Source organism: Sus scrofa, chromosome 11 (assembly GCF_000003025.6).
Source record: "Sus scrofa isolate TJ Tabasco breed Duroc chromosome 11, Sscrofa11.1, whole genome shotgun sequence".
Lineage (NCBI taxonomy): Eukaryota > Metazoa > Chordata > Mammalia > Artiodactyla > Suidae > Sus > Sus scrofa.
The window spans coordinates 79084243-79112072 of record NC_010453.5 but is presented as its reverse complement, the minus strand read 5'-3'; the positions used below and the strand labels follow the sequence as shown (position 1 = coordinate 79112072).

At 41.1% G+C, this 27830-nt stretch overlaps 1 protein-coding gene across 1 annotated transcript; it reads right to left on the bottom strand.

The window, feature by feature from the left end:
- CDC16 (cell division cycle 16) lies at nucleotides 315–27830 on the bottom strand. Its single transcript, NM_001278771.1, is given in 18 exon segments — nucleotides 315–935; nucleotides 3959–4049; nucleotides 5597–5732; nucleotides 6626–6687; nucleotides 8988–9051; nucleotides 10465–10617; nucleotides 16487–16612; nucleotides 18697–18770; nucleotides 19257–19306; nucleotides 20352–20431; nucleotides 21228–21361; nucleotides 21793–21884; nucleotides 22832–22991; nucleotides 25134–25274; nucleotides 25539–25577; nucleotides 26248–26345; nucleotides 26451–26505; nucleotides 27746–27830. Coding segments are annotated over 18 exon segments (1863 nt in total). The 5' UTR covers nucleotides 27794–27830; the 3' UTR covers nucleotides 315–675.

Here is a 27830-nt window from a genome sequence, read left to right as displayed (position 1 = left end):
TCCGGACAACTCCTCTCAAAACTGTCCAGGTCACGAAAGACAGTCTGAGACACCATCACATCTGGGAAGAGCCTGAGGAGGTGTGACAGCTAGGTGCAGTGTGGCCCCTGGAGGCAGGCACAGAAAGACGTTAACGGAACATCTGATGAAATCCAAAAAGAGGCCTGGGGTTTAGTTAAGAGAAACCAACATGTAACAACAGGGGACACTGGGTGAAGGTATAGAGGGGCTCTCTGTACTATCCTCACAGGCTTTTTATACACCCAATATTAGTCCAAAATAAAAGTCTATTAGAAAAGAAAAAAGATGTAAGAGATGGTTTACCTTCTTTATTTCACTTCGTATAATTATTTCGTAGGATCAGAAAAAATCTGTTGCAAAGTGGGCAATGCAGTCTCTTAAAACAGGTCTCCACTCCTAGATGTAGAGATTTGGTCTGGATGCATGCTGAGAAGTGGGAACTCTCTCTCTCTTTTTTCCCGGCCTCGCGTGCAGCACGCCAAAGTTCCACGGCAGGAACTGGACCCGCACCACAGAGACACCACCAGATCCCTAACCTGCTGCACAAGAAAACTCCAAAAAATGGGAAATTCTTAAGCTATGACAAGGATGTAAAGATGTGAGGAAAAATGCTGACCAGCTCCAGGACAAAGTGGAACTGGGACCCACGTGGAATCATGTACTATGGTCTGACATAGATGTCTCCAGCATCATGTCACTTTCATTCATTTCAATTTCAAAGGTTTCTTCCAAGGAAGGTCTGGAATCTGGGGTTTTCCTTGAGGTTTCCAGTGGTGCAAGCCCTGCTTCTTCCACAGTCTGTTTTTCTACCTCAAATTCCCTGAAATCCCATGGAGGTGAAATAATGTTTTTTAATGTCTTCATTGTATGCACATCAAAGTCATAACATTTTAATTTGTCTTTAATGTCTGCTCCTAGAAAGAAAAAAACAGAGTAAGAAATTCCATCACTGATCTGTCATTTCCATCAGCAGATAACACTATTGCTCCTGATTTAGATCAAATGTCCTCCCGAGAGCACAAGCATAGATCAGGATGAAAAATGTTCCAACTGTTTTCCCTGCCCTTTGATTTCTACCATGAAGAGGGAGTGTGGGGAGGCCCCCCAGAAGCACCTACAGTTCAGCTCCCAGGTGCTTCCCCCACTTTTGGAGCCAACTGGCCCTGAAAGGAGCCTGAGGGCCGTGCTCCCTTAGCTGTGAGAGGAGAACTGGGCCTAGCTCTTGGCACTGGAACAATCACAAGTCTCAGGCATAGAGAAAGCGCAGTGAAGGAAAACACATTCTCCACAAGTCAAAATCTTGAGAACAATGGATAAGAGATTTTAACGGATGTATCAGGTTCAATCATTCTGATATAAACAAAATGCCAATTTTATAGAGTTCAAATGAACAGGTTTCTGCAATAGATGTTTTGACAGATAATGACATGCAATTCTTCTTAAAAACAAAAGTAGGAGCTCCCATCGTGGTGCAGTGGTTAACGAATCCGACTAGGAACCATGAGGTTGCGGGTTCGATCCCTGCCCTTGCTCAGTGGGTTAACGATCCAGCGTTGCCGTGAGCTGTGGTGTAGGTCGCAGATGCGGCTCGGATCCCGCGTTGCTGTGGCTCTGGCATAGGCTGGCGGCTACAGCTCCGATTAGACCCCTAGCCTGGGAACCTCCATATTCCGCGGGAGCAGCCCAAGAAATGGCAAAAAGACCAAAAAAAAAAGTAGTTCAGCAGCATGGTGATTATATATGAAAGTTGCTGAGAGTAGACCTTAATAAGTTCTCCTTACAAGAAAAAAATTTTTTCTAACTTTATGTGGTGATGGATGTTAACTAGACCAATCGCAATGATCACCGCACAGCACATACAAATAAACCGTTACACTATGCATCCGATATAATATTAAATGTCAATTATACCTCAATAAAATAATATCTAATGGACAACTCCCCCCTGAACAAATGTGGAAAGTGAGGCTCAGACGTGCCCCAAAGCCACAAGGCTACAGAGTAGTAGAGCTGAGATTTCAATTCATTGTCTTTAGGATGCCAGAGCTTAAGTTCTTCTTTTGTCTTTTAAGTTTTAAAAATCGAGCCATGACATACAAACCATGAAGTGTGCAGAGTTGGATGAATTCTCAGAAGTGTGTGCACCCGCATCAGCGCCGTGACACCAAAACACATTTCCAGCCCCTGGAAAACCACTTCAGGCCCCCTCTAGGGAACATTTCCCTTTTAATCACTGCTTGATTTTTCTACCACCATTGATTAGCCCTCCTTATTGCTAAAGTTTGCATAAATGGGATGAATCAGTACGTATTCTTTTCTGGTCAAAATGTGTGAAGTTTATGCATTTTACAAGACAATTCAGTAGTCTTTTAACTGTGGGGTACTCTCCATCTCCTACTGGTGAACTTTGGTTACTCCCAGCAAGGTGCTGCTTCGAAGGAAGCTGCTATGAACAACCTCGTGTGGACTCTGGCTTACTGAGGCCCTTATTTCTCATGGACATAAACCTGGGAGCAGAACTGCTGCATCATAAGATCAGCAGGACAGGCCACTGCCCCAGCCCCCCAGTGAACCACACCTCCCAAGGCCCTTGCCCTTGAACAGCCTCCTCCTGTGTTGACTCAGCACGGAAGCACAGGACTCATTTTGATGAACAGAATGTGATGGAAGTGATCTGAGTAACTTTCAGCTTTTTCAAGAAGTCATGAAGCTTTAGTTCTTGTCCCTTAGGACCCTGAGGCCACCACGCTACTAGGAAGCCTGGGAAAAAGGCCCATGGAGAGGCTGAGCTATGTCGGTGAGGTCCCCCATGTACAAGGCATCTTGGTCCATCAGCAAGTGAATGAGACCAGCAAACGAGCCACCCAGTGACCTGCAGGATTGTGGGAAACAGGACATCTTTGCTGGCTGGAGGGGTAGGTCAGGCAGCAACAGACAACTAATATAACAGGCCTATTTCGCTCTAGTGGAAGTGTTGTTAACAGTTTCCAAAGAGGTTTTACCTGTTAATGATCCCACTAGTAATCAATAATATATGAGTTCCAGTGGCTCCACGTCATCACCAACACTAGGGACTACAGTACTTTTAACACTCAGCCGTTCTGGCAGGTTTACAGGGGTGCCTCCTATGGCTTTATTTCACTTTCCTCGTAGCTAATGGTACTAAACACCTTCATCTGCTTTGTAAATATTGGTGAAGCTTCTGTTCAACTATTTTGCCCATTTTTATTGAACTTTTACTTATTATAGGATTATCTGTAGAATACTTTGCATTCTAGACACAGGTTATTTGATGAGTCTAGGTATTGTGAGTGACTTCTCAGTGTATGATGTGCCTTTTTGCTCTTTTAACAGTATTTTGGACTCTTTATGACCAAATAGAAGTTCCTAGTTTTATTGAAACCTAATTTAGCATTTTTTCCTCTTAAGCTTTGACATCCAAATGGTACAGCCACTCCATACAAACTTATCTGATGACTTGGTAATTACTAAAAAACAACTTTAAAGAATTCCATGGCATTGTAATGTGAATGTAAACCCACTTGATACTCCACTGACGTGTCAAGATTACTATGCTCTACTCTGCACTGTAAAATACTAAGGCCAGAGCCCTTTCAGTCGTTTAATTAGAAAAAATCTCTTACGATTTTCTCCATTATGCGATTAGACTGATTCTAGTCTATTACAGTGTTTTACATATATTCTGTAACAGTATCATGCATACAGCAAGTGCTCAACTTTAAACTGAATGGATACTTAATGAATCATCAATTCCCATGTGTTCCATTGAAATAAATAGAGTTTCCTGATATGAATGTAATTAGAATGATTAGAAAGATAAACTTGTAACTTCACATGAGAATTTCAGAAACCAAAACAGAGATACAACAATCTAAAAAATGGAATACAACATCGATAAGAATAATTATAATCTTACCAATATAAGCTTCAGAATCACCAATGTACATTTCAATGCAATGACCGAGCATTGTAACAGAAAATGTATCATCTCGCCTAAGACCAAGGGCCTGCAAGGAAAGATTCGGCATAGCTATTACAAGAAAATTTATTTCCTTCTCTTTGGTTTAAAACATTCTTGCAGGACTCAATTCAAAATACTCCAGGGAATCAAGGGTAGGGGTGAAGGGGGCTGTTAGTGGGGATACAGCTGATGCCAGTGGCCATGAGGCGGTAACTGCTGAAACTGGTGATCACGCCAGTCTTCCTACTTATGTCTGAAATAACCCCCATCCAAAAAAACTTCAAAACCTGTCTCCACAAAAAGCCCTTGAAGCCTTCTGTACTAATTAAGTTACAGAGAGAGGTAAACCACACAGACATTTGAAAGATCACACAAACTACAGACTTGCTTCACCCACACTCCTGCCTGCTCAGGAAGGGTTCTGGTTATCTTAGTGTTACTTTAGGGCTTCATCTTGCCTGAAAATCTCTACCTAAGCCTTGAAAATCAGTTATAAATCTATCACTCACAAATTTATCTTTGAAATATTGCTTTTTCTCAATTTTATCTTTCTCCAAATACAGCTATTTCATCAATCTCAGGCCCATATTTTTTCAAAATCTAGTATTTCTGAACTTGAAAAGTCCTTCAACTGGTGGTTTCTTATTAGTGCTGTCAGCTGCTTGCACTTGCAATGATGGAGGCTACATCGGCAGTTAAGGGCTTGTGGCCATGTGATGGCACAGAGTAGATCACAGACCACGTGAGCAACACTGAAGAGGATGCCTGAGTTGTGGGTGTTGTCTAAAAACCTTGTGTTGACACCTTCTGGCAGAGCAAGTGCCTCTGATGGGGAGGACCCTGAGTGGAGCGTATGCACTTGCACCAGGAAAACAAGAATACTGACAACCTGGCACAAAAGTGACTTAGAAGAACCAAATTCTGTGCAGAACTGAATATCTTAATTTATTTCTTTTACACTTTCTTTCTGATGTAATACTAGAGTGATCCCTGATAAAAATCTGTCTTAAATAAGAAAAAAAAATTTCTTTTAGTCTATGTCCTAACATGTCTAAAAGAACACTTTTTTTTAAAAGTACAAAAACCCTAAGCAATGAGAAAGGACTGCAGTAAAGTTTAAATGGCAGTGTATTTTTTTTACTGAGGTCATCTTACTTGTTTAACGGCGTCTTAGATCTGATGAAACACTATGTGTGGACTAAGGGTTAGGGTTTCCTTGTGACAAATGCTGACTGTTTTGTTCACTTACTAACATGATCTAAGGGAATTAATTTTAAGTCATAAATAGAAAGACTGGCGTTCCCAAAGGGCTCCCCAATGTCCAGCCAGCTCAACTGCACAGACAAAGACCCCTGGACACTTGTGTGTCTGACACGGATGACAAGGGCACGTCTGTTCTCATTCAGTGTGTACTGCACAACATGCCATACTTTCCTCTGCAAAGAAAAGAACAAAATGCAAGGTTGCCTGAAGAATTTTAAAATGCAAATTTTAAATTGTGCTTCGTAAAGTAATAAAACATTGCCTAGAAAAGATCTTTTAAAAAGTAGTAAAAGTTCGCCATTTAAAGTTGGGCACAAACACAAGACTTACTGTGTGGAAATAGTCCACGGCATTTTCAAAGTTGCCCATCAGACTATGGATGTAGCCTATGGCAGAGTAGGTGGACGCGTTCTGAGGAATGAGCACCAGCGCCTGGCGGTGGTAGTCCAAGGCTTCGGCGTACTTTCTGTGAGAGAAGAGGGGGTGGGGAAGGGAGAACAGGAGCAGGGAGAGCAATCAGTGGGTACAGCAAAAGCCCACGATGAGACAAGAGGAACACTTCCTATCTCAGAATGAGTCTAGGCGGCTACAGGCCTCTGAGTCCACCTCAGCGCCTCCCTGCCTTCCAGCGACGGCGGGCAGGCAGCCCTGCAGGGACACGGGCTGAATCCCTGCTGAGGTCTGGCAGGAAACTGGAACCAGAGCCCCTTGGGCCTGTGCCCCATCACGCAAGAAGGCGTCTGTTATGGAGGACCAGTCTCCCACACCAGGGGCAGTTACAGCAGCAAGCAGTTTTGCTGTGAGGCCCACAGGGGCTGCTTGGAACAGCATTTTCCAAAATTCTCCAGAATACTCGCCCCGTAAATCTTTTGTGAAAGAAAATGACTGTATGCTCAGGAGTGTTTGGGAAACGCACACTAAAGACTCCAAGAAATTCTGAAAAACCTGATACATTTTCAGTAACCTCGAGTTTTTCAAACTTATTTAATCAAAGAATGTATTTTTCAGTTGTCATATGTTTATCACAGCACAAAACTGGAATCCAGAGGCAAATACTGAGTTAAAATATGGATGTGGTTTTAATTAGGTCTTACTGTCCTAATTCTTCTAAATTAATTGTGAACACTAAAATAAGTTTAATCTAAGAAAATAAAAGTTATTATAGTTCCCAATACATCTCTAAAATAAACTTATACCAACGAAGATAGTAAAAACAATTTTTTTGATGCTTGCTATATCTGAGTACCCAAGTACAAGAAAGCTAAAGAATCCCATAAAATAAAAGAAAAAAGCTACACAAAATTAAGTAAACTTTTAGTCACAAAGAATATTTCTGAAAATGCTTTTTTTTTTACTTACTTAAGCTTTCTGCAGACATGCCCCAAGTTGTTCAGCAAAGGTTCCCATTTGTCAACTGTCACCTAAAACAGAGCAACATCAGAACCACAAGTCACATGCTGCTCTTCAACCTGGCCGCCTGCCCTGTGCTATGTCACTCGTCATTTAAGGGCAGCTCTCCCGGTGACTGCACAGCACTGAGCAAGAGCGTTCAAGGTTTCTCCATCCTTCCTAGCAGAAGAGACCTCCTGAGGACTCCACTATTTCATAACCATGACTTTGTGAAGTTCAAATTCTGTATCTCCAGCCCAGAGCGCTCCATCTGCCTACAAAACATCTCAATTTAAATTTCACAAGCACTTCAAACTCAACATGCCACATGCGCATGTGCATGCATTAGTGCACGCACCTGCGTTGCCCGACACCTCGTCAGGACCCCACCTCATCGTTAACCAGTCTTGTCTGGGCCCCAGCATGCTGCCCCCTGAACCCTCTTACCGCCTCACCACCTCAGGACAAGGTACAAGACCCCTGAAGACCCATGCTCACCCATGTCGCCCCACTGCTTGACTTTCTCTGTGAATTCAAAGTCCAAGCCATACTGAATTAGCTCCAACTTTGCACACACCATTCTCTTTACCTGAAATACCCTCTTCCTTACTTCTGCCTGGCTAGTGTCCATCCTTTATGACAGAGACCTATTTCCTTGAACCCAGAAGGCTTTCGTGACCAACCCTCAAGTCTGTGTGAGTCCCTTTATTCCCTCAATCACAGCGCTTTCTGTACACTGGAATGTTACTGCCAGTCTACTTATATGCACTGACCTGAAGGTAGTGAGTATGAACCCTCTTCTCTGTTCTCCCAAAGCCTAGTTCAGAGCTCAGGACAGAGGGACACGCAGCTGACGTGCAGTAGCAGCAGAACTCAGTGAACCAAGAGACCTGCTACACGCTCTAACTCTCCTGACCCTGGCCCTGGGAGGCAGGGTCCACGTGAACAAGACAAAGCCCTTCTGGTTTTTATACAACTGCTCTTCCGTGGCCATTCTGGCATTTACTGCAGTTTGTAATTAAGTCACACAGTACTTCCCCTCTCAGGTAAGTTTTCAATGGGCACTTTAAAGTTTAATCATATTGTGCCTTTGTATTTAAACCATTACTTTAAATATGATAAAGTGCCTTCCTATCATTAAAGCGTATCTTTTCAACTTTGTGTGGCTTACGGTAGTGCCTCTCAAACTTTTCTGTGCATGAGAATCACCTGGGGATCTGCTAAAACTGCAGATCTGGTTCAGCAGGTCTGAGGCTCTGCACTTCTAATGAGCTCCCAGGTAACGCTGATGCGGCTCGTCCAGTCTGAGTAGCAAGATCCTAAGGAATTCAAGTCTTAGGAAACTGGCAAGGTGATAAGTGGTAACCCTAAATTAACAAAAACACACGTATTATCCCAACCACTCAAGACTGAGCTGCGGAAGACCTGCTTTATATACATACACATGCAAGCACACAGAAATACCATGTTTGGGGGTTCCTATGACAAACAGGAAGAGATCAAAATAAACAAAGCTCTGTCCACAGGACTGCCACCTGGCAGAGGGCCCAGTGGAGCTGTGTCTGTCTCAGTAAAGAGGAACTCATAGGCAAGGAAGATGTGGGCTGTGGAGAAGTGTGCCCAGGTAGGGACAGGACGAAACTGAGAAGTGATTAGCAGAACACAGTTAAGACAACACAGGTGTGACTAAAAACAATCAGGAACCAGAGAACAGCAACATGCAAATCTCTTACCTACAGAAGTTTACAATATCTAAAGCTGTTATCATTTTAACATCACACCAGTGTTTCCACATCCATGCTAGCTGGAAAGTTAATTCATGCATCCTTCATACAACACAACCTAGTTAAAGATCTAAATATATGTTAAGTACCAGGTAAGAAGAGCAAGAATAGGTCTCACTGTAATGACACCTGGCCCTACTCCTGCTGAAGTGGGATCTGCTGGTATATTTACCCAGTAATCAAAGATGAGGCTGCCTTAAGTTCTGCACAAGGACGTCAGAGGCGACAGTGCCTACCACTTGCCACTAGTCATCACATGTTCCCTGTATCAAATAATCACCAAATATATTCTGATTACTCCCACATATGAGAACTAGAACTTCTTAAGAAACAAACTGCCAACATCTGCCCTCTCGTTAGAAATAAACTCATTTTGTGCTATGGTCACACCACGACAAGTCAAACAGTAAGACACTTGCTATGATAGATATTAGGGTGTTATATTCTAGACAAGATAGACTCTCTGGTATCATTTTTCTCGTTGAATACTAAACAGACTTATGGGTGTGTGCGTATGTGTATGTGTTTGTAGATATTACATAGAATACCTCATTCCCAATTGCTTTAATTTTTTCCAAAGCATCGAGAAACCATTTTTCTGCTGTTTTCCATCTAAAATAGAGGGAGGAAAGGTTACAAGTTATTCAAAATTAGCATAGATAAACATTGAAAGAAAAATTTGAATATCTCTTTCTAGTAATATTAAAATGAAATGAGGTAAACTCCTGTAAATAGTTCATTTAAATTCAAATTGAAGTGAGATGAATGATTATTTTATGGCATTAACATCACAAGAGTTCAAGATTTTAGGAGATATAATATATTCTCATTATTATCAGTAATTAGGTTCTATAAAGGCACTGTGAACACTGCTTTGGCCAATACTGAACCACTGCTCCCAATGGAAAAACTATGAACCTCGGCTCACAGGTTGAGCTGTTCAATTACCCGTTTCACGCATGCTTCTGTTTGGCAACACCTTACTTAAGGCATATTTTCAATTCATTAACATTGAACTCATGGCCAAAACCACTGTAACACATGCCTGAAACAAAGCTTGGCTAATGTATGTATTCTGTCCAAAGCAATCACAGCCTTCCTGTGATTAGGACACTAGACAGCACTGTGGCACACCACTTGGGGACCTTTTTAAACTGTGAAATAACCAACAAAAAACACAAAAATGGGGAGGGGGGGACAAGATAGATTGCAAAGAGAATACTTATTCCCAGTATGAGAGTGGAAACAAGAAGGCAGAGCATCTTGTTTGACCTCAGCTGGAAACACCTGCACATTTGCACATGCGAAAACACCACCAGTATTGACTCTGGGTGACACATAAATTGACTATACAATAAATTACTGCTATACGTTTTCAAAGGCTCCGAAATCTTTTTATAAATACTAGAAATCTAAATTTTAGAATGCATACAAACATCAAAAACACGCTAAAGTAGTACTAATTTACTGTTTTTAAGTTTATGTACAGTTTAGCACAAAGGACTAGGGACAGTTCTTTGAGTACAACACTCAATTGCTTATTCCAGCAACATCCAAAACTACAGTAAGCCTCAACCACTGGGCGGGAAACTCAGAGATTGGGCCATTTTAACTGGTTTAATTTGTGGATTAACTAGTAACTGGAAAGGAAACATTTTTGTTTCAAAATTGTAGGAAATCTTTCTCAAAAGCATGACTCCAACTCCTAGTCAACAGAGAAGACCAGGGATTCTGCAGTGCCTCCAGGCACCCACTGAGTCCAGTGACTGACCTGAGGTGGCAACAACTGTCCAGTCCTAGAACTAAGAGCCTGTGACAGCCCACAGTAAAGGTACCAAAACGCAGGATTAGTATTTTTAAAGAATTCCATCGTAACACTTGCTATTCTCTTTTTACACTGTCCATCTCCTTCTCCTAAAATAAAACATCTATAAGGAGTCACCCTGATCAGTTAAAACTCCAGTGACTGAGGTTTTGCTCGATTTACAAAAAGGAAACAAGGGCTTTTGACCCTTCGGTACTTACTCTCCATTCTGGAAGGCAACCACACCAACCTCATGCATAACAAAAGGATCTTCTGGTGCAATGCTTAGAGCTTGGCCAAAGAATCGTTCAGCTAATTTTGAGTTATTGGTCAATCCATATTCTAATCCAATATAGAGCATTGGCAAATGACACCTAAAAATATTGGAAAATTCAGATATTCAACACCAAAATCGTGCAACTTAGCAGATTTCAAATCCCATCTGCACAATAATTTTAACATAACCAAAACCAGAGTGATTACTTTTTTCCAACACTTCATTCACTAATACTTAATGGATGTCTAACAGGCCTTCAGACTAATCAGGTGCCCCTTCCAGAATCTAGCACAACCTATTTGCCCTTACTTTTTATTACTCTAGAGTAAAAGGACAAAAACAAATCCCCTCTGAAGCAGAAGGGCAGGTCCCACTGTGCTAATGCCCATGCTCCCAGCTGAGATGTCCTCCTCTTGCACCTTGACTGACTCAGCAGCACATCCGCACAACTGTGCTCCAGCTCCACTTCCTAAATGAAGCTGCTTCAGTCCTCACCTAAATACCTCCCTGGCCTTCCACCCCAAGGTGGACTTCCATTCAGTTGGTTATTATCAGTTCTATGCGGAACAGCTCTGAATTATTTCCTATATAGTCTACTGCCATACCCTCTGAAACAGTTCTAGGCAGAGTAACTGATTTTAACTGAATTTTCATCTCTCACCCTGTCATACCAGTGATCACAATAAGATAACCTTTCCTTGAAGACGGATCTGACACATCAGTGACTACTGACCGCTTGATGCACATGTTTTGGTCTAGAACCATAACTAAAGTTATGACTGTATCATGTACACAAGCGTCATGAAGAGCCTTCACATGTCTGTATCTGGAGGGAGGACTTCTGAAATACATAGTTAGGAGCTCCCAAAATCTGTTCCTCCATGAGAGCAGCAAGAACACTGCCAAATGTCAAAACAAACTTTCCCAGAACTCTGCAAGCTAACTAAAGACTTATGAAAGTCTGAGGAATGTGAGGAATGTTTATTCTAGAAAAACAGCTGTTCTCAGTAGGATCGGCAAACTGTGATACTTAACTTGTCTGTTTCCTCTCTCCCTTTCCTAGCTCCGCATCAGCCTAAAAAACCAGCAGCCTGACAGCCCTGGAGGGGACAAAATGAGTCTGGACCTCCTAAAATACCCCCACAGAGAACTGTCACTATTTGACCCAGCTGGCAGCTCCCCAGAAGAGCCCCATTTACAGACTGTCTTTGACCTGACTCAAAGTTCAAGCAGAGAAATGTCTACCCCAGAGCATCTGTTGAAAACAATCGGTGGTAACTGTTTAACATTAACCTAGGACAGCTACATTCACACCGAAGCAAACAAGAGGCTGACCAAAAACTTAAAAGGAAATCTGGGGAATAAGAGTCAATAGGGGGCTTTCAAGAACCCCAACATTTTCCTAGGGCTCCAGAATGTCACAAAAAGGGCTATAAGCATGCATAGAAAGAACTAGAGGAGGCCCTAATCTCTCATCTCTGGATGACCCTGAGGCTCAGGGCAAGCAGCAAGGCAGAATTATTAACCAGGGGACAGGGAAGGCATGTCTCTACACATGCACAGGTCCTTCAGAAAAGGGGGGAACACTCGGCTTAAGACATAGAAAAAACTGCTGAGCTAATGGAGCAGAGACTTCAGTGCCTCACAAGACAAGGGACACAGACTTGACAGAATTTTCAAAAGCCCAGCAAAGCTGCCAAACAGCCACAACAAACTGTAAGAACAAACCCTGGGGTAGGGTAGCATAAGTCTGATTTCCAGAAATGCTACATTATACTGCTCTAAATGCCCAGTTTCAACAAAAGACAGAGACAGGCAACAAATCAGGAAAGTATGGCAATACATGTACATAGAGGGATAAAAGCAGGCAACAGAAAACCCTGGACGAAGACCATATACTAGGTTTACTAGAAAAACACCTGAAATAAGCTATCTTAAAATATCCAAAGAACTAAACGAAATGATGTCTATAAAACTAAAGCATGAGAACAAGGTCTCACCAAACAGAACAACAGATTAAAATTATAACAAAAAACAAAATAGAAAATCTGGTAAAATAACTAAATAAAAACTCACTAGAAGGATTCATGAGCAGTTTGAACAAGCAGAAGAAATGAGCGAATGTGAATAAGGTCAAACAAGATCACTCAGTCTGAGGAAGAGAAAGATACAAGAAGGAAGAGAGATGAACAGTCCCACAGACTTAAGGGACACCACCAAGTGCATCAAGAGCCCCATAGGTGGAGGGAGAAAGTAAGGTGCAGAAAGAATATTTCAGATGAAAGAATATTTGGACCAAATATACCCCAAAGCTCAAAAAAAAAAAAAAACTCCCAAGTAATCCCCACCTAGATAAATCACAGTCAAACCCCTCAAAAAGACCAAATAAATAATCTTTAGAACAGTAACAAAATAAAACATTAAGATAAACAACTGACTTCTAGGAGATAACAGTGTGGTGCAGCAGAAACCGATCTGACTAGGAACCATGAGGATGTGGGTTCGATCCCTGGCCTCACTCAGTTAAGGGATCTAGCACTGCTATGAGCTGTGGTGTAGGTAGCAGACTCGGCTCAGATCCTGTGTTGCTTTGGCTGTGGCATAGGCCAATGGCTGATTTGACCCCTAGCCTGGGAACCTCCACATGCTGTGGGTATGGTCATAAAAAGCACAAACAAAAAAAACAAAAAACAAAAAAAACACTGACTTCTAATCAAATACTTGGTGGCCAGGAAGACAGACAGGTAATGGTCAAAGTACTGACAGAAAAAGAATGACAACCAAGAATTTTATATCCAGCAAACCTAACCCTTGAAAATGTAGGTAGAATTAAGACATTCTCAGGGAAACAGAAACTGAAAAATTTTGTTGCAAACTCACCTTACGAGAAATATTACGGGAAGCTCTGAGGCTGAAAGGAAGTGACCCCAGACAGTAACCTAACTCCACACAGAGTACCGGTAAAGTGATTATGTGACAACAAAAGATAGTATAAATGTTTCTTTTCTTAACTGCCTTAAAAAGCAATTGTGGGAAGCAATCTGATTAGGCCTATCAAACACAGAAATGTAATGTTTACCACTAACAGCACAAAGGAAATGCTGAGAGTTAAGCTGTACTGGGGGAAGGAAATGACACTGACTAGCATTTCAAATCCACAAGAACAAATGAAGAGAACCTGAAATGCTTAAAAAAAGAAAAAAAGTCAATGTAAATAAATATATACCTGTTGCCCCTTATTCTCACAGCTTCTCTGAAAAACACTAGGATAATTAAAACAAGGGATAATTGAGAATTCACTAGCAGACCTGCCCAACAAGAAATATTAATGGGAGCCCCGCAGGCTGAAATGAAAGAGCACTAGATGGTAACTCAAATCCATATGAAAACAAAGAGTTTAGTCAAAGTGACCACATAGGGAGGTATAAGACAGTGTATGTCTGCTTGCAACTCTTCTGCTTGATCTGTTCAAAGTGAGATGGTGGTGTAAAGTAAGAGATGTCTGGGTTTTGTCCCCAGCTGCCCACACAGAGTTCCTAAAAGCCTTGGAATTTCATGAGTGAAGGGAGTGTCTTTTGTTATTCATAATAAGCCCTTTCCGAGAACACCTGAGTTTATGTTCATGCAGGGACTTAAAGTGGGGCTGGTCACCAGGAAGACCACTTTCAGCTCACTCACAGCTCTCCTAGGAGGGAAGCTGGAGACTGAGCTCTAGAGCTTCCGGCTTGGTGAACACATGGAGGTGCTGGGAGAGTGGTGCCCAAAGAAGGAATGGAAACTCCGTGCACCCCCACCCCATACCCTGCCCTATGTATCTTTCCCAATTGGCTATTCCTGAGTTGTATCATTTATAATAAGCAAAATGTTTTCCTGAACTCTATGAGTTGTTCTGGAAAATTATCAAACCTTAGGAGGGGGTTGTGGGAACCCTTGATTCGCAGCCAGTGAGAAGTACAAGTCATTAATTAGCATTGGTTTTGACTCTTAGCTAGTAACTAATAACAACTAATAACTGTTCTGGGTTTGTGAGCACCCAGAATAGCAAAATAAAATGAGCAGACCCTAGCTAGCATCTGCTCATAAGAAACAACTTTCATTAAGTTATGTGTTTACAAGATTGATAAATTAGGGCTATGCGCTTTAGCAAAGCACTGGAAAGGGTCTCATACATCTTGGTGACCGGGATAGACAGAGTGTGAGGACCATTTAGGTAGATCAATAACTGGCTGAACAACCTGAACCTGGAGGATCATTCCAGTAAAATGTTAATATAATGGTCTTATGGACCGAAGGAAGGAATGTGTGGCCCTCCCCCACACCAATCTTATGTTAATACCTAACCCCCAATGACTGCATTTGGAGAGTGGGCCCGTGAGGAGATAACAAAAGATAAATGAGGGCATAAGGGTGGGGCCCTAATACAACAGAGCTGGTGCCCTTATAAGAGGAAGAGACACAAAATCTAGTTCTCTGGCGTTCCCGTCGTGGCGCAGTGGTTAACGAATCCGACTAGGAACCATGAGGTTGCGGGTTCGGTCCCTGCCCTTGCTCAGTGGGTTCACGATCCGGCGTTGCCGTGAGCTGTGGTGTAGACTGCAGACGCGGCTCGGATCCCGCGTTGCTGTGGCTCTGGCGTAGGCCGGTGGCTACAGCTCCGATTCAACCCCTAGCCTGGGAACCTCCATATGCTGCAGGAGCGGCCCAAGAAATAGCAACAACAACAAAAGACAAAAAGACAAAAAGACAAAAAAAAAAAAAAAAAAAAAAAATCTAGTTCTCTGCCATTTGAGGACACAGTGAGAGGGGAACCACCTGCAAGCCAGGAAAAGAGCCCTCAGCAGGAACCACATAGGTGAGACAGCCTCATACCTGTGAGAAAATAAATTTCTGTTGTTTAAACCACCCAGTTTATGGTATTTGGCTACGGCAGCCTGAACAGACTGATACACTTACGGAGCCAAGACCTCAAACTCGGTCCTGAATCTGAATTGTGAGTGAAGCCACATAAATACCTCTTGGATTTAAATAATGACTTTGCTCATTAATACCTTCATTTTGGTAAGAGCATGTGAAAAACAGCTCCCATGGACCACTAGCTAGGTATCAAATTCATATATATCAAATATAACATAACTAAAAAAGCTGGGACCATAAATAATATAGAGACAGAACTGGGCACCCAATGAGTCTGATAGTCTGTAAAGGTAAATCCAACCTAATGAGATGAAATCCAATGCAGAGATATGTGTAGTCCTACTCCTGAACACAACAAGCAAATAAGCGAAGGCAGCTAGCTTACTGAGCGCTTTCGATGTGTCAGGTGCTGATCAGTCTTAACTCGGTATTATACAGTATATTCCTCACAGAAAGCCTACATCTATTACTCTTATTTATTTTTCAAGAGAGCAAATAATCTGCCAAGATGAGTAGGCAGTCTGACTCCAGACCAGACCTCTGCACAGAGATGGGGCAGCGGTCAGCAGAAACGGCCCGCATGAAGATGACGTGGGGTGGAACCAACAAGTCCAAGAGTCTATAGAAATGACAGCAATACATACTCCCCAGAGTACATGCTCATGGGCACACACAGCTGATAGCACTCAACACTGACGAAATCTACAAGACCACAAACTCAGTCCTGAATCCGAATTGTGAATGAAGCCACGTAAATACCTTTTGGAGATAAGTAATGACTTTGCTCATGAACGCTTTCATTCTGGTATGAACATGTGAAAAACAGCTTCCATCTTACCCCCGTCCCTTCACCTGATCTGCTAGTTCCCTCTCTAACTACAGAAAAGTGCTAGGCTAACACCACTCCAGCTTCTTTCCCCCATCTCCACAGTTATTTTACAATCACAAGCTACTGACAAGAGGCAAGTGCTATATTTGTGTTTAGTTGAGCAATCAAAGGGCAGAAATAGTAATAAAAACTTCATTTTGTTGAATCAACCTGCTCTGCGCACCCTTTCATCAGCTGTGCTGCTGTGAAGTAAGCAGCCATTGCTTGGTCGTGTTCACTCTCAACTGCAAACGAATGCCCGTATGCTATCCAAGCCGGCCCATAGGTCTTCTCAAGCGTCGTGGCTTTGCTAAAACAAGAGATTTCATTCAAGTATGTAATACTCATTCTTACATTAAGTTAATTTTATGTAAGTTGATGGTTTCGAGGACATTAATGAAAAGTGAGTTAATATATTAAACACTAATGTAAAATGTTAAGTCATTTGAAATAAAACAATATTTAACAGTATAAGCAAAATGTTAAATAATTTTAGGAGAGGTCCACAACTTCTTAGGTACTGTAGTGGAAACCATGAGCTTTCTGGACAGATTTACAAATATTACTTAATTTAGGAGCTTCATTTCAAAACCTAGTAAATACAGGGTGGCAGCAGCAACCAATTAATGAAGGCTTGTTTTGTGCCAAGTATGCATCATCTCACCCTAACAACCTTCGAGATATGCTGCTATTTATATTTTAAGGATAGGTATACTGTGACTGGAAAGATTAAATGACCTCCTACAGATGATTAAGAGAGTCACCCTGGTTCCATGGACAGGACTAGTCTTAAAAGAGTTTTCAATTACGTGACCCACAGTAAAAAATAAAGAGAAGATATCACAAAACACAGAAAACATAAATGGTGAGATTGCAGCTTCCTAGCATTTTATTTTCTAAGTTGTCTTTTCCCAAATGTTCCCTGTTGCATCAGTGAATAAGCACACTAAATCAAAGAAGCATAGTTCAAAAGAACCATTACAACATGAATCATCCTACTCCTGGAAAAATCGAAAGCACGTTTCTTAAAATGTTTAACACTCAGTCAGCCAGAGTTCTCCCTATTCCTCCTGGTGCAGGATCCTTTCTTTCCACCTCATCAACTGTCCTAACAATCCCGGGGTATAATCACGACATAATTCCCAGTTTTACAGAAGAGAGGGAGGGTCAGAGAAATGAACTCTCTCAAGGAATTATGGCTAGTAAGTGGAAGAGCGCATTAGAATTCAAGTCTGTGAGTTCCTGTTGTGGCTCAGCAGGTGAAGAAACCAACATGGTATCCGTGAGATGGCGGGTTCAATTTCTAGCCTTGCTCAGTGGGTTAAGGATCCGGCATTGCCACAATGTGTAGCGTAGGTCACAGATGTAGCTCGGATCTGGTGTTGCTGTGGCTGTGGTGTAGGCCAGCAGCTGAAACTCCAATTCAACTCCCGGCCCAGGAACTTCCATATGCCAAAGGTACGCAAAAAAGAAAGAAAAAAGAAATTCAAGTCTGTGTCCAAAGTTTATGAACTTGTCCAAAGATCCATTTTCTATTTCGTTCACATGCAGGAAATCACAGGTATTATTATACATTAAACCTAATTAATTCTTCACATCCTACACCTTTTTCTATACTTAAGTCATTGAATTACACTGGTTAAGTAGCTTGATTGGGCTGCATGGAGTTCCTTAAGCTAAAACCACAGCAGATCCTTATATAAAGCAGTTCACTGTGCCAAGAATTCTGTTTTATAGTCATATTTAGTGACCCTAACCTCACATAAGTTTCAAGTAATTTCACAATTAATAAAAGAAGTCCTGGAGGAGTTCCTATCGTGGTGCAGTGGAAACGAATCTGACTAGGAACCATGAGGTTTCGGGTTCAATCCCTGGCCTCACTCAGTGGGTTAAGGATGAGGCATTGCTGTGAGCTATGGTGTAAGTCACAGACATGGCTTGGATCCAGCGTGGCTGTGGCTGTGGTATAGGCCGGCAGCTGTAGCTCCGATTAGACCCCTAGCCTGGGAACCTCCATATGCTGCAGATGCAGCCCTTTTTAAAAAAAAAAAAAAAAAGTCCTAAGAGTAAGAGGTTAGTAGTGTCTCTATAAATGAAAACGAACGTTCAGAATACTTTGTGTTATTCCCTATTGTCTCATATTTATTCTCATTTGTGAATAAAAGTTTAAATACACCATAAGCTCCTTGAGAACAAGGTCTACACCAATGACTACCTTTATCTCCTCTCGTGACATCTTATAAAGAGCACAGTATGTACTGAACGCAACTGAACAGAATCAGGGAAAAACATTTACTCCTTCATGTTGCTTTTAAAGTACTAACTACTGCATTAAAGCAGACCACCAAGAAATCCCTTCTTCACTACAGAGGAAGGAAGAGACTAAGTTCATACCTGAGGTATCTTCTGGCATGTTCGTTTTTATGACCGACCATGAGATAATAGCATCCCACTGCAAACCAAGACACCTAAAGGGTTTCAAACATACCATGACCAAAGATGTGTAACCTGAAATCAGGAATCTATAACAGACCACATGTTCCATCACACAGACACAAAGGGCAATCAGTGCACAGTCTGGTAAGTTATCTGCCAAATGCCATGTGAGAAAGCTAAGGAGTTACCAGCAGTGCTTCTGAGAGGTGGGAGTGTGGCTTTCACATTCAATACTTAATTTTTCCTGTTTGTTAAGTATTTTAAAACAATAAGCATACGTAAGTTCTGTATCAGAAAAAATATTTTTGTTTTAAGTTATTACTAAAAAATACTTTCATAAACTGAAAAATTAATGTTGCTTCTAATTATCATAAACACTAGGAGATTCTATTCCAACACCTTAAAATAAAATATCACCATCTTGAACTTAAATTTAGCCTGTCTGAACATTAGTTATTTTCTTAAAGTTCAGGTAAGAAAAAAATGCTTTAAGAAAAAATAGGTTTATGTTTACTTACAGGATTACTAGGATATAAATCCACCAATTTATGAGAAAGATAGAAAAGTTCTACATTAGAGAAAGAGAAAAAAAGAATAAAATTATTCATATTAAATGAATTTTAATTCTTCACGATCATATAAATTTTGTTCACACAGCAATGATTTCATACTTTTGTTTATTCCTAGATAAAAAATCCAGTTACTTAATGCAATATACAAACTCCACAGGGCAGATACTATGGCTGTTTCATTTATCCCCCACCCCAACTCCTCATCCCAGGTGCTAAGCGGGTGCTGAGTGCTTGCTGAGTCACTAGAAGACTGGATAAATAGCAAGTGACAAAGCACTTCACATGCTTAAGAGGTGATTTCAAAGAGCCTCACCTGTCTTAAACCCCATGTCTCTTACTCCACGGGCCTATGGTGGCCCATCTTAACCACCCACGACCAATTTGGCTACCAAACTCTCCAGCTTATCAAATCAGCAAGATGATTTCCTCAAGGGTAACACAAAGTCTGGGCATGTTACAATGACGTTTCCCGCGGCCCACAGACCAGGGTGGCTGGAGAGCCTGCATCCCCAGCAAGCTTACAGGGATGAGTTGCTGCTGGTCCACAGACCACTTTGAGTAGCAGGGCTCAGAGCTGGAGTGTGTAGCTATTTTTCCAAACTCACTATTCGGTTTAAAAGATTTAAGAGTGAACACAGCCCAAAAACTCTAAATGTTTCTAAAACGTTTAAGTACAGAAAAAAACAGCAAAAAATCCACCCCCTTCTAATTCCTAAACAGTTACCGACTCTTGCCATATCAGCTTTCTTACAGATTTTCCAAGAAAAAGAAAAAAGACAAAACTGGCACCCAACACTCTAAAGCTGACATGCCTTAGAGCACAAATTACATATGACAAAAGGAAGCAGGAAGTAGAGGAAAGAAATAGCATGTTCTGCTAGGATAAGAGAAGAGACTGTTGTTTACTTTGATAAGCATTTCTTCCCCAGGTATTACCTGCAATCTCAATCATCCAGGAGGTTGTATGATACGAAAATCTCAAGAGTTAACAGAGTGGTTTTTGTCTTAAAAGTTATTATTTCAATTAACAAAACCTCTTACCATTTGCTTTATTCAGCTCCACAAGTGTCCCTATATGCACAGGTAAACAATTTGCATGGAAAGGATCTTTTTCCATTACTCTGAAAGTTAAAGGATCACATTACCACCCTAGAGTCAGCACATAACAGCACTCGTTATAATCAGCTATACTTAGGTCATCACTACATTATGTACAATACTGCCGGTTATAATACTTTTTGAATTTCTCATCTTCATTATCTTCGAAGCTTAATTCACTTAAGGCAATGTTTAGATTATAACAAAAGGGAAAATCCTGATTTATTCAGAAGGAATAAAAATAAATATGACCATGTACATTTACTTTAAATCAACAGAACTGTACCACATAAAATAAGTGGTCTTAATTATTTAGAAGGATCAAAAATAATGAGATATTAAATAGATCCTGTCAATTAAAACTTTCGAATTCAAGGATTTTAAGCAACCCCAAAGATTTGTTAAAAATAGTATATGTAATTTACCTAAAGGACAAGTGTAAACTACGTACACTAAAAAACTGGTGTCGGGGGAGGAGGCTTGGCTAGTCAATGACCCTGACACGCAGTACCTATAGGATTTTATCTCTACTTTAATGAAGAATGGACTTTATAAACCTATGTGCCAGGATGGTACTGTCAAACTTGCAAATTATCAACTGCATGCTCCCAAGTTAACGGCACAAAGCAACACATGTACACAAGCCTGTGTCTATAAGCTGCTCTTCTGAGACAGCACCCCCAGGGTACTCTGCAAATGGAAAAGGCAGCTTAAATTATCATCCACCAGTTTGAGATTTAGAAAACACGTCCTACACACTTCTTATGTAAGATGGTGTGAACTCTGTGTTCCTCTCACAAGTTAAGTGGAAGTACTTACACAGAAGTAAGCTTGTAGCACATTTTAAAATCACAGTTATAATAATGTCTTTCGGCTAAAGACACGACCACATCCAGATTCTCCTGCAAACCATCTACAGACTCAGGAATAACACTTTCACTGGGCTTATTATACTGAAACAGAGAAATGCAAACAGCTCAGTGAGCAACAGCAGGCAGGTCAAGGCAGACTCATGTGAGTTGCAAATCAACAAGCCTAACTCTTGTCTCAATTTTATCACAGAATTCCATGGTAGAAGTATTTTACAAAGTAGAAGCTGAGAAAGAGCACAAGAAAAAAACACCTCATTTTCAGGTATTATGCCATTAACCAATAGCGCAATCTTTTATAAGTATGAGGAATGCCTGGGAGGAAGACAGGTATTTTGGGAAGCTTTTTTTTAGGAATCATCATATGTTTTAAATAATTTGAACCTATTCTTATATATGTGTAAAATAAAAATTAATTTTAAAATTCTTAACTAGTAAAAGAATAGCGGCCAAATTTAATGAAAGAAATAAGATTATTTGCATAAAGCAAATACTAACTTGGTGTTTTTACTTACCTTTTTTAATTTGTTCTCGAATAGAAAACGCAGCAATTCTTGCTCTTCAGTACAGAGTTTGCTAAGAGGTAGTGATTCAAGAAGTTCTTTTTCTAAAAAAGTGCAGAAAAAAAAGAATGTCCTCAATATTTATTGAGGAGGAAAAAAAATCAAAAATGAGAAGCATTCTTCTATGGTTCTTAGTCTAAATAAATTGAACTCAAAAGAGAAAATAACAAGATCAAATGTAAGGGAAAAGACAGTGGCTCCAGACCCAGGTAATGAGAACCACCTTGAGGGCTGTATAAACCTCCTAGGCAATTCTATTCATCACAGACTTAGGAACCACCAGCCCAGTTTCCCAGCCTCAGCACTACAAATCCTGGGTGGACAACTCTCTGCCATGCTGGCTGTCCTATGTACTGCAAGGTGTTTGCAGGATTGCTGGCCCTACTAGATGCCCCCGGCAAGCACCGCCCCCCCCACCCCGGCCCTGGTTGTGACAATCAAAACTCTTCCCAGATACAGCCAAAACGTCCTCTGGGGGCAAAATCACCCTGGTTGAGAAGCGCTCATTAGGCTAAAACAAGTATGAATCCCATTAACACAGTATCTCCATTTTCGTTTCTCTCATTCATCCACCTCACGACACGGCAACATGCTAGGTCAATGGTTCTCAGCCCTTGCTGTACCTTAGGATCATCTGATACCAGGGCCACCACCAGATTCTGATTCAACTGGTCTGGACTGGGACCTCCACACTGATGTTTGTATGACTCCTTTGGATTTAAAGTGCAGCCAGGCTGGGAATCAGTGAGTCAGATACTAAATTCTTACACAACCTCTAATCTCTCATCACATCATAATCCCCCAAAATTCTGACTGCAGGAGGCACTGCACAACTGTGTATTCTGCAACGTGTTTCATGTGTGAAGACACGAATGAAGTTAATAGTTTATTTAAACCTGTGCATAACTTGCTCTTACAGATTTCAAAGGGAAAAAAAAAAAACCAAATGATATTAATTGTGCTAAACATAAAGACACCTGGGTTTCCAAACCTTCTTGGGCTGTCAACATGTGGTGTGATGTTAACAAATCAAATGCTTCAAAGCAGTAGACATCAAGCTTCAAAGCTTCCTTATAGCTGTAGGTAGCAAGAGTTCGGTTATCTAGAGCATCGTAGATTTTCCCTCGTAAAAGACAAATAGAACTCTTTATCTGTTGGAAAAATGATGAGTCATATACTGAGTCACTGTTAAACTTAATTTTTCATCAAATATTATATATTAGCCAAAGGCTGAGACTTTTTTTTAACACCTAAAAGGTCTTCTTCCATCCCAATGTCAGACATAAGTCACAGAAACATGAAAGCAGAAAACAACTTCTCTAATCTACCTCCCCTGTGCTCTCCTCACTGTCAATAAACCTTTAAGACGCCACATGTCACTGCAACTGTGCCTGTTACCCGTTCTGTCTCAAACAGAGTGATGAATTAGGGACAACAAACACCGCATTTGCACATGAAGTCAAATGTGAAAACAGTGTGATAGGTAGATCTCGACCTATCAGAAAACTGACAGAAGGCTACACAGTGGTCATGAGCATGGCCTTCAGGAACTGGACGGACCTGAATCAAAATCCCAGCTGTGATACTTAAGAATGACCCTGGGAGTTCCCATTGTGGCCAGCGTTAACAAATCTGACTAGGATCCATGAGGATGTGGGTTTGATCCCTGGCCTCGCTCAGTGGGTTGGCGATCCAGTGTTGCGGTGAGCTATGATGTAGGTTGCAGATGCAACTCGGATCTTGCGTTGCTGTTGCTATGGCATAGGCTAGCAGCTGCATCTCTGATTCGACCCCTAGCCTGGGAACTTCCATATGCCGCAGGTGCAGCCCTAAAAAGAATGTCCCTGGACAAGTGATCTGAGCTCTCTGCCTGTTGCCTCTGCTCATCTTATAGCTCTGTTAGAATTAAAGGCAGTACCACCTATAGCCAGTAAACTGCTGACACAGTAGCCACCTCACCGCTATCACTAACAGGGAGACGTGGAAATCTGATTTATGTTCTAGATTCTGAACCTCGTAAGACAAATAACTGAGCTTAAAGACAGTCGGCAGCTAAAATTGGTAATGGGATGAAGGACAGTCATCATAAAATCACAATTTAAAAAATATCAGAGGACGTTATAAGATAATCTTAGACCTATGCAGTATCCTATGAGTTACTGCTAAAAAAAAGTCTCATAAAATAAATAACACATTATCAATAAATCATGTATTTCTTAGCAATTAATGGATAAGAGATCCAAAAATAATGATAATCCTCAACTCCCTCATAAACGCATTCCTTCGCAAAAAATGAATGTGTTTCTTAAAAAGAAAAACCCTAAGAACGTACAGTATTCCTGCCTTTTTGAGGTGAACAGTTAAGTGACAAAGCTCCCTCACAGACGTGCTGTAAAAGTGATAGGGAGGTGGAGGAATCGGTGGTAACAGCTCAACGGGACAGGGTTTCTTTCTTCAGTAAAAAAGTTCTCAGAGTTCCCAGTGTGGCCCGACGATCAATGGCATCTCTGCAGCACCAGGACACAGGTTCAACCCCTGGCTGGGCACAGTGGGGTAAAAGGATCCTGCATTGCTGCAGTTGTGGCATAGGTTGCAACTGCAGCTTGGATCTGATCCCTGGCCTCAGAACTTCCACATGCTGCAAGGTATCCAAAAAAGAAGAGAAAAAAAAGTTCTCAAACTGATTGTGATGAGGGCTGTATACCTCAGTGAATATACTAAAGGCCAATGTACCATTCATTTCAAATGAATGAACTGCATGCTATATGAATTATATCTCAAGACAGTGGTTAAAAAAAAAAAAAAAAAAAAAAGACTAACAACCTAGATTAGTAACCCCACCGTGGATGTTATTTATCACAAAACAATTTGCAATTTCATGTAGATATGAAATATACAAACTGAAATACACAAAACAACAAATCATAACACCAAACCACTCCCTGGAAAGAAACAATCTAAGGTAATCGAGGTTTCCTGGAGGTGGGTACAAAACACTGTGGACAGGAAATGTTATTCTTCCACCTGTGGGGAGTACTTTAAGGCATCAGATGTGAGAAGAGCAAGTTAATTCCATCTATTTCAGATTTAAGCATCTGAGGACATAATTACAACTTCTAACTGATGGCTGAGAAATATCTCAGAATCTTTCTGGGCTGGGAAAATTAAATAAATTGGCAACCAAACTATTTTAACATGGTTATAATCAAACAAAAGAAGGTGATATGTTTGCCAGGTTACATGAGTGATGCTTACTGATGCTACTGAAGCATGCCTATTACAGTATTACTCACTGAGGACTGTGACATTTCCCAGTCACTGGAGGGGTCTTTCAAGCCACTTTCATCCTTTAAGCATTTCTCAAATAGCCTTTTGTTGATCGGCTCCTCCATATCAAGAATATCAAGAGCCTGCTGATGTTCTTTAGCAGCAAACTGTATACAAAACAGAAATACCAAAAAAAAAAAAAAAAAAAACAGAAATACCGTTCACTGTGTGACTTCTGACACTAGATACACACATAAACACTGAAGATTTTTAAAGGGTTTTCATTGTTTAAACTTACAATGTCTAAAGTGGAATTTTCTTCATGCACGTCAGTTTTTAGTGAATGGAGAATCAATTTCTCACATACATGACAGTTGCACAACAGTCACATCATTACAACTTTACCAAAAAAGCTGAGAGCATATACTTACATGGCATCTAGCTGCAAGGTAGCGACACGCTTCATACAACTAGGAAAGAAATAATCTGTTAAAACAGCGAGCAAGAGAACATGCATCTTTACTCAAAAAGAAAACTATAAGCACAAAGTGAAGAAAGCTATTTTCATAATTTCTCCTTTTACCTTTGCAAAGAAAAAAATTTAGTTTTTTTTAACCCATATTTGTCATGAGCCTACTGCTTAATAGGCACCAAGGATTCAAAAAGGAATCAGAATCTGCCCTCAAGGAGGTTGTAGCAGGGAAGACATAAACACAGCATATAGTTTCCTTCATAAACTATGAAAATATGAGTCAGTTGAGTAAGAGAACATCTGTAAGAGAGAGGGTAACCGAGGAACTGGTCAGCATTCCAGGACTGAGTCTGAGTCACCATCACACATCAAAGGAACTGCCAGGGGTCCGCAGAGTAGATACACACCACATGTACCAATGGTGCTGACAGGACAAAGAGAAATGTTCTCTTTACATTTATTAAACGTAAATAAGTTTTCTCTTTACATTTAATAAATGTAAATAAATGTAGTAATAAAAATATTACTATAAAATCTTTGATATCAATAATTCAAGAAAAACTGAATCCTTGGAAATACTTTGACATAAAAAGAACACATAACTAAACATGATGCTAATGACACTTTGAAAAGCTTTAAACAGCTTTAAGATTCATACAACCACTTACTTTGTCCAGTTTCCGTGACCGAAGTGCATGAGCTGCTCTATGATACTGCGCTGTCAGGTAAAGACACTGAGCCAACCAGTAAATGTCCTGGGGTTCCTCTGGAGGGAAAAACCACATACATGGTCAGAGGTGCAAAGTAAAGCAAGAAGACTTTTAATGATAGAGAAATGAGGGGGAAAAAAAATTTTGAATTTGTCACTCACCATGAGAAAGTGAAGCTACTTTATCTGCCCAAAATAGAGCACTCTGATACTGTTGCTGTATCCAAAAAAAGGTGGAAACTGCTGTTATTTCAATAGTTTTACACAGATATCTAAATGCTACAAGATAAATCAACAAGTCAATACAATAATTTTTTTACATGTAGTAGGGGGTCTCTCATACTGTATCTCTATCTTATATCTAAGCTAGGTTAGTTTTAGTTCAATGATACAATAAAAATATTACTATAAAATCTTTGATATCAATAATTCAAGGAGGTACTTTAAAAAAAAAAAAAACTCAACACACTGCAAAAACGTACCTAAAACAGGATAAACTCAGGAGGTATCTAAAAAGCAGATAATTTCAATGACCCTTTTGTAATATCTAGCCATTAGCAATGGTTCTCGGTCTTTGCTTCAGTCCTCCTGGATGCAAACCAGGACCTCTGCTGACAGTCAATCTAGGAGGAGAAATGCTTATGGGCCGTTAAGTGCCAGGAGGGTGGAACCAGGCTGGTCTCACTCCTCATTATATCCCCAGAGCAAGAGAAAAGGTGCTCAGGAAACATTTATTCACCTCAGCTGACTTACAGTTAACCAAAATGCAGCCCTTCAGCATGCTTCGAACATTTGACAGCAACATCTCACATCCAGTTCGGAACAGTTCACACAATACGCTTTTCCCTCACCTACTTGGTTTCCAACTTTTTCGGAGAACATGATTTACACAACTAAATGACAACATGTATTAAGCTGATGCTGCTGATTCTGGAAACACTTCTGTCCCTTAAACACTGTTTGCTGTCCATTCGAGGGCAGTGCAGGGAATGAACGTGCCGTTTATACTGAACTTTTTCTTTTTAAAGTACTGATTCTGAGACTACAGATTCGTTTTTCTCTCTATTCACTTAAATTCGGCCAAGTAAGAATTACAACTGAACTTTTCAAATATTTTCTATGAGCTAGCTAAATTCAAAGTCCACCTCGAAACTTTCCTCTTAAAAGTATCCTTCAGCTTCCACTTGGCACGAAGTTTGTACTGAGCACCGACGCGCCCCGGGTGGGCAGGCTGCGGAGCGGGGCTTGAACATGTGCAAGACTCGCCGGACGCATAGGCGGCTTCCTGCTCAGTATTCCTCTGCCTCCAGCCTGCAAAGGGCTGAGGGCCGGAGCCCTCCCTTCCGGAGCTTTACTCTGAACCAAAGCCCAGGCCCTCAGGGCTGCGCGCCACCAAGACGCCGATAGCAGCCTCCTCTGCGTACAAGGGGCTGCCTCACGAGCCCCGGGCCGCCCACCTGGTCCAGGTACTGCCGGACGCGCTTCCGCAGCCGCTCCAGGTTCATGGCTGCACGGCCAGGGTCCGGCGCGCGCCCTCCTTCC